The sequence below is a fragment of the Grammomys surdaster genome, unplaced genomic scaffold (assembly GCF_004785775.1).
Source record: "Grammomys surdaster isolate TR1022 unplaced genomic scaffold, NIH_TR_1.0 114316, whole genome shotgun sequence".
NCBI classification, from domain to species: Eukaryota; Metazoa; Chordata; class Mammalia; order Rodentia; family Muridae; genus Grammomys; species Grammomys surdaster.
The window spans coordinates 1-7,403 of NW_021612523.1; the positions used below are offsets into that span (position 1 = coordinate 1).

General features: G+C 49.1%; 1 protein-coding gene across 2 annotated transcripts; it reads left to right on the forward strand.

Annotated features, from left to right (window-relative positions):
- Positions 1 to 947: 947 nt before the first annotated feature.
- LOC114635622 (intersectin-2-like) lies at positions 948 to 6,908 on the forward strand. 2 transcript variants are annotated; one of them, XM_028784130.1, is made up of 7 exons: positions 948 to 987; positions 1,413 to 1,534; positions 2,215 to 2,297; positions 3,546 to 3,575; positions 5,185 to 5,268; positions 5,717 to 5,890; positions 6,285 to 6,908. In XM_028784130.1, the coding sequence occupies exons 1-7, from the start codon at positions 976 to 978 to the stop codon at positions 6,440 to 6,442; spliced, it is 663 nt and encodes a 220-aa protein (XP_028639963.1). In that variant the 5' UTR covers positions 948 to 975; the 3' UTR covers positions 6,443 to 6,908. The 2 variants fall into 2 exon arrangements, with proteins under 2 accessions (XP_028639963.1, XP_028639964.1); XM_028784131.1 differs by lacking the exon at positions 3,546 to 3,575.
- Positions 6,909 to 7,403: the final 495 nt, after the last annotated feature.

Genomic DNA, 7,403 nt, shown 5'->3' on the forward strand with positions numbered 1-7,403 from the left:
ACACACATATCCAGGGAATCTTGACCTTTCCCCACCTACTTTGTACCTGGGCCATGCCCCCACCAAGCCAAACAGGGACTTGATCTTCATGGCTGATCTCTACCCAGCCACAAAGCCCCTGCTGCAACCAACTCCCAGCTCTACCCAAAATGGACATACCATTTTTATTCAAAGGCAGATCTCTGTGAGTTCAAGGTCAGCCTGGTCTACTTACAGAAATCCTGTCTTGAGGACAAAACAAAAACAAAACAAAAAAAAACCACCAGGAGTCCGGGAGAAGGAGAATTCAGACCGGCTGGAGTGGATCCAGGCACATGTGCAATGTGAAGGTTTGGCAGAGGTGAGGCTGTGAGCAGAGCTGGGTGCCCCAGGCAGGCTGTGAGTAGGGAATGTCCACCACACCTCCCCTAGCATGGACAGACCACACTTCACTGTGTGGGCTCACTGTCCTGCTCTTCAGGACACCCCTAGGGTTGTCTTCCTGCCTTTGGAAGAGGCAAATTGGGGGGTTTGTAGTGAGTTCTTTGAATTTTACTGGCAGAAATCAGTAGAATTAACTATTAATTTTTTTCACAAGGTCAGAAGGAATTCTAAACAGTGATAAATAGGAAAGTTTTTGTTTATATTTGTTCTGAAAAGGTGGGCAATTCTAACTGTATTACTGCCTAGAAAATGTCACCATGCCAACCTCAGACTCTGGGCACTGACCTTTCACACACAGTGGGATCATCTGTGCTCAGACTTACAAAGTGCCATTTTGTTCTTTTTAAGCAACTTATTTTCAACTCCCTCACCAACTGCCTGGGTCCCCGGAAGCTCTTGCACAGCGGGAAGTTATACAAGACAAAGAGCAGCAAGGAGCTGCACGGGTTCCTCTTCAACGACTTCCTGCTGCTCACCTACCTGGTTAGGCAGTTCGCCGCTTCCTCAGCCTCCGAGAAGCTCTTCAGCTCCAAGTCCAGCGCTCAGTTCAAAATGTATAAGACAGTGAGTGCCATCTTGATGTGAGCATCCCCTCCCACCTGCTTCCCGCCCTCCGCTCGGGGCCTCCTCCCCTGCCTCAGGTGCCTTTGACAGCGGGAGCCAGCTTTAGAATGCCCTCCTGTCCACACAACATTGGGCCACAGCCAGCATCTGCTTCTCTGTGACTCACACATCAAGCCAGGTATCAGTGTGCAGAGAGCCAGTCACAGCAGCAGCAGGGGCACTCTGAGCTGGTCCCCAGCTCAGTGACACTGGGTATTTAACTTTGCTAACCAGGCTTGTTTTTCTTCTTGGGCACAGACCTTGGGCACCAGGCCCCTCTCGCTTCCCCAACCACAAGGCTCTTCAGAACTTTTAAAAGAACTCTCTCTGGTGGGTGGAATGCTGTGGCCTATCTCACAACCAGTATTTGGTCCTAATTCTTTCAGCCCATTTTCCTGAATGAAGTGCTGGTGAAACTTCGCACGGACCCTTCCAGCGATGAGCCTGTCTTCCACATCTCCCACATTGATCGTGTGTACACCCTCCGAACAGACAGCATCAATGAGAGGTCGGTCCTCATCATGTTGCCTGTCTTGAACTAGTCTGGGAGGCAGCATGGGCATGTCCCAGTGCCAGAAGCCCAGCTCCACTCATGGTCAAGCCGTGCCGACTGTAACCCCAGCCTCCCCGGCCCCACAGTAGGCTCGTCATACAGCTGCCTACTAACAGTAGCCTGCCTCCTGTCTCCTCATAAGCTCCCCAAATGGCAGATCCACACCTGGTCCCCACTAAAATCTCCTTGGGGGTTACCTGAACCCCACAGATCTGCATCCCACAGACTTGCACTTGGCCAGCTGGCCACCCTCTCTGCCATATGCCCACCAGCCATGCTTCCCTCCAGTGGAGCTCCCAGGGTAAGCACCTCTGATGACAATCCCAAGGGACACTGCTGTCCCTCTGCACAGTTCTCTGGTAACCACCTGCCATGCTGAGCTGCCATCAGTGTGGTTGTCTCCTCTAGCTCTGGGCTCCCAGGACCTCACAGGGCCTTGTGTTGTTGAAAGCTATTTTTAGAAAGTCTCAGCTCAGCTTTAATTAGCCGTTCAGTCTGTCATTTGGACTTAGGTGTGTGACTGGGAACCTGCTAAAAGAGCTTAAAGCTGAGGTCAGCAAGGGAGAGGTGTGGAGCTGGGCTGGGCTTGAACCAGGGACCTCCCGGCTCCTCATGAGCATCTGCTTCTCCGCCAGGACTGCCTGGGTCCAGAAGATCAAGGCGGCCTCAGAGCAGTACATCGACACTGAGAAGAGGAAACGGGAAAAGGCTTATCAAGGTACCTGCTAGTGCCCCGACGGGTGGGAGCCAGCTGCCAAGTGCTACAGGCAAACTGGAGTCTAGTCCTAGAAATGCCAGCTGCTGCCCCAGCAGTAAGGCCTGGGAGATGGATTCACATCACAGCAGAAGAGCCCAGGTACCCTGCCTCCCACGGCAGCTGCCCTGGGCTCTCACACTATGGGACCAGATGCAGGCCCTGCCTTCTCTGTAGCCAGCTATTACTGTCCCTGCCCCTTTCCCTCCACTCTGACCAGCCTCACCCTGCTGGGACATATCTTGTCTCACCTGACTCCACTTACTGGGTATGGCGCTCTGCCCCTGCCCTCTCAGACTCTGTCTCCCCTCCTGGCCTCCAGTACCCGAGGCCCAGTCGGTCCCTCCAGCACCTCAGCCCCACCACTCGGTACACTAGGTTCACTCTCCATCTTTCCCCCACTGCTATGTAGATGGCACTTTCAAGGACACTAGCAATCCACCCATTCCTTGTCCCAGCTTCCTCTACTTACACACACACACACACACACACACACACACACACACACACACACATTCTCCCCGACCTCCTCATATCCTGAGGCTCATCTACGCAGCTTCATCTGACTCTCAACTCTTTCCTCCCATCTTCCTGGGAGGCCGCCCTCCTCTGTTGTGTCTGTCAGACAACCCTCCCATGATCAGCTCAGTGGTGGGTTATGTCTTCTCTGCAATCCCAGCACTCCAGACAAGTCCCCTCCAGCAGCTCTGCTGGCCTCCCCAGGCCTCTGTCCTTGCAGAGGCTCCGTCAGCCTCCTCTCTTGACAGTGACAACTCTACTTATATGCCAACCCCCTGCCTGAGAATCTTCAAGCGTTTCAAATTAAGAAGAGTTTTTTACCCCAAACTAGGGCTCATCCCCAACATGGCCTATACCTAGACCCCTTCCCTACTCAGTCTCCCACTGCTGTGTCACAGGCAGCCGCCGGGCCTCTCCTTAGGACTGAGTGGAGCTGTGTTAGGGCTGCATTGCCCTCAGATGTCTCTTCTCCATTCTCTGAAGTCACCACTGACTCCTGGGGAGCAGGGGATCTGATCTGTCTGTGTCACACTGTGTCCTCTGTCCATAGGACAGGTCGTCCACCTGCTCAGTGTCCTAAAGGATCCTTGGCCCCCATGGCAGTGCCAGCCCCATCTTCCCAGTGCAGGCCCCTCCCCCTCCCACTTAGGCTCCCACTTCTGAAGCCGAAGCTCTCTGTGTGTTTTTATTCAGGTCCCCCTTACTTTGTTCTGGTTCCTGAAGGTATGTGAAGATTGACTTTTCCTAATTGAATACTATTTTAAAAGCTTGCTATTGAAAAATCAATGACTGAATCATTTCATAAAACATAATCTTCTAATTTGTCAAAAGTGCAAATCAAGGTTTTCCTGAGTTTCTCACTGTGTGTGTTCTGCATTCTCCATGGGTTTCTCACTGTGTGTTCTCTGTGGGTACAGTCCTTCAGACTCAGTTATGTGCTATGTGCCAAGCCCTGTGATGTGCATCACAGAGACAATAAGGCCAGGCTCTGCCTTCAAGGAACAAGGGCATGCTCCAAGGTAGAGACATGAGGACACTGGGGAGTAGGCTGTAGACCACTGGGGAGTAGGGTGTAGACCAGGCTATACATCACTGAAGCTGAGGCAGGAACCCTTCAAGGTTGAGGCCAGTCAGCCTGGGATACCTAACAATACCTTGTCTCAAAAAAATTTAAAAAAAGAAAGAAAAAAGGTGAGAAGACTACACATGTCCAGACCACAGGACTCACTCTGTCCAAATTGAAATATCTCAAAAACCTTTCTAAATAGATTAAACATGAAATAAAACTGCTCACCAAGATGAAATGCTTAAATAGAATTGAAATTTTGATGAGTGGTTTGCACTTTGTTATCTGATAGTTACATTTTAACCTTGCCATTTAAAAACTCTGGCCTAGGTGTGGTAGCACACACCTTTAGTCCTGCCACACTGGAGGCAAAGGGCAGGCAAACCTCTGTAAGTCCAAAACTAACCTGGTCTATATAGCAAGATCCAAGCCAGTCAGGGGACTCAGTCTCTGTCTCAAAACAAAACAGAAAAGGTCCCTGAGATGGGAGGATTCCAAGGTCAAGGCCAACAGCTTGGGCTAGAATGAGACCCTGTCTATAAAAAGCCTGTGAGCAGAGCACATGGTCCTTCCTAAGGCACAGTTTTCCTCACCTGTAAAATGGGAACTACCTTGTAAGGCAATTATGGAATTAAATATACTCTGTATAAAGATCTAGCATGTACCTAACACAAAGTAACCAGGAAATGCTATTTGCAAGAAGTACTGGACAAACTGCATGCATTTTAACTAATATAACTATTCATAGGTATTTGCCCGACTGCTACAGCTAGATAAAGCAGTCCATGCAACACAGTGGCTCCTCCCTGGCAGAGGAGGCAGACAGGGTGCAGCATGTCAGGCCTAGCAGGTTGTGGGGTGTGTCTCAGTCGAGGCTAGTGGTACTCAGAGGGAAGGAGGCTGCGGTGACTGAGACTAGCCTGCATCTTGAAAGATGAGTTACGTACGGATGGGCAAAGGATGCCAAAAAGGCATCCCTAGCAGGCGACACAGCCTGAGGAAGGAGCCAACGCTAGCTGCTAATCCCAGAGCAATAGCAGGTGATAGTAGTTAGTTCAGGGCTAAGTTCTAGTTGATTAGAGTGACACACAGCAGGAGCTAGAAGCATAGCCAGTGGCAGAGCATGGTCATGAGGCATGGGGGCTAGTCTCCAGCCTCAGAGAGAGTGTGTGAGAACAGACAGAGGCCCAAGCATTGCTTCTTCACTGTGGTGTCTGTCTACATTCTCAGAGGAAAAGTTAACATGACTCATTTCCTCTTTTGTAGCCCGTTCTCAAAAGACTTCAGGTATTGGGCGTCTGATGGTACATGTCATTGAGGCTACAGAATTAAAAGCCTGCAAACCAAATGGTAAGTGCTGCTTTTATTCAACAGCTGTGGTAACACCCTGTTTCTTACCTCTTTAGAACATGGAATAATGGGTAGTTTTTAAAACAGTGTCTCTGGTGTTGCTAGAACCCTGATAAGCTAACTCCTGGGCCAGTATCATTCACTATTTCCCAACAAGAACCAGCAGCCACCATTCTGACTGCTACTGCATGAGAGTACACAAAACATGCACAAAGGTACTTGGCCAGGCTTTCAGGGAGCAGTCCTGCTGTTAGGACATAAACTTGTTCCCCAGAATTGTGACGTCATTGGGAACATGGGGCCATACAGCTGCTAGACTCTAAGGTAACTGTCCTGCCAGGCAGTGGTGCTTCCTGCCATGGTCTCTGGTGAAGCAGCCTACAGACCCTGCCATGGTCACCCCATTCACTTTCCACACTGCATGTGTCTTTGGATTGTTTCTGTGCAGGGAAAAGTAATCCATACTGTGAAATCAGCATGGGCTCCCAAAGCTATACCACCAGGACCCTCCAAGACACACTAAATCCCAAGTGGAACTTCAACTGCCAGTTCTTTATCAAGGATCTTTACCAGGACGTTCTGTGTCTCACTATGTTTGACAGAGACCAGTTTTCTCCAGATGGTAAGTATAACTCGGCATGAAGGCCTAAAGGTACTCCCAGTTTTCTGGGGTCTGGAGTCTGTACCCAGGGTCCTAAGCTGTGCTTATACCTAACCCCACGACACCTACAGGAAATGACACAGGCCCATGTCAGCAGGAGGTGGGGGTTTGGGGGAGAGCATGTCCTACGAATACAGCCACTACCTGTATACATAAGGGAAACACTGGCCAGTCCTGGATGGGTAGAACATTCCACATAGGCAGCTGTCACTGTACATTTGTCTGCTGTCAGTATCAGAGATCCATTCAGTGTTTGAAAGTTGTCTAAATGCTATTTCAGACTCTCCTGCTTGGGAGTTTTTAAATCTTAATGGGAACAAAGATACCTCATCCTCACATGATGTTTATTTCCCAGACTTCCTGGGTCGTACTGAAGTTCCAGTGGCAAAAATCCGAACAGAACAGGAAAGCAAAGGCCCCACCACCCGCCGATTACTACTGCACGAAGTTCCCACTGGAGAAGTCTGGGTCCGCTTTGACCTGCAACTCTTTGAACAAAAAACTCTCCTTTGAGGGCCTGGAGAAGCCAGCACCAGGGGAGCTGCCCACAAGGCTGGGTCTAAAGAGAGATTTTGCTCTCCTGGGGCAGAGGAGCATCACATGGCTTCATCCATCAAAAAGCCACACTCGCTGGGCCTGTATTTTATTGCACACTAAATTGCTAGCAATCTATGCAAACATGATCTTTTAAACAAATGCCACAGCACAGTGCCTTGTACTCGTGTTAACACGCTCCACTGTGTCAGATGCCAGGGTTTCCATTTTCAGGGCTATAAAAGTATTATGTGGAAATGAGGCATCAGACCACCAGATGTTACCACTTGGCAAATGTGTCCACTGTGGAGTTGGTGATGCTGGAACCATTCCACACTATGTGACCTCTGCTGGGTCACAGCACTCAGGAGGTGAAGGGCTGAGATGAAATGCTGCAGCCTTGGGGCTTGTGCGGCCTGATACTGAAATAGCATCCACTTGTGCACTGAATAAACAGAACTTGATCGTTTTATTCTGATTAGAGTTTATCATTCTCTGCTAAGACAATATAGTTTGAACTATAAGGAGAAAAGCTTGATGTACTTTAAATATACTGTGAACTCTAATAATGTGGGAGTATTTTTCAACTTTAATTTTCTGAAGTATAAATTATTTATGTAAATTCCTTGTTTTGCATATTTCATAGAACATGCATCTTTAAGCTTTATCATTGCCAACATGTACAGAAAGAGAATAAAAGTATAAGTTTATGAATGTAACTCCTTTCAAAGCTTGACTCTTTATGTGAAAGGCTTTTAATGGTTACTTTCAGAAGTTGTTTATAATGAAGCCAGGAGGAGAGGGTGAGGTGGGGCCAGGAGAGCTGCCTGACCCTCCTACTAGCCTGCCCAGGGCTTTGTGGACATCTCTGTCAAGTTTCTGGGGCTTTATTTCACTGGTGACTTTTGTGGGTGGGTGAAGTGCATAGGAGCTGTGCTTG

Bases quoted from the DNA above. Each gene is read 5' to 3' on its own strand.
- LOC114635622 (XM_028784130.1), top strand. The intron at 2,298-3,545 runs GTACCTGCTAGT...GTTTTTATTCAG, and splicing joins ACGGGAAAAGGCTTATCAAG to GTCCCCCTTACTTTGTTCTG. The intron at 5,269-5,716 runs GTAAGTGCTGCT...GTTTCTGTGCAG, and splicing joins AAAAGCCTGCAAACCAAATG to GGAAAAGTAATCCATACTGT.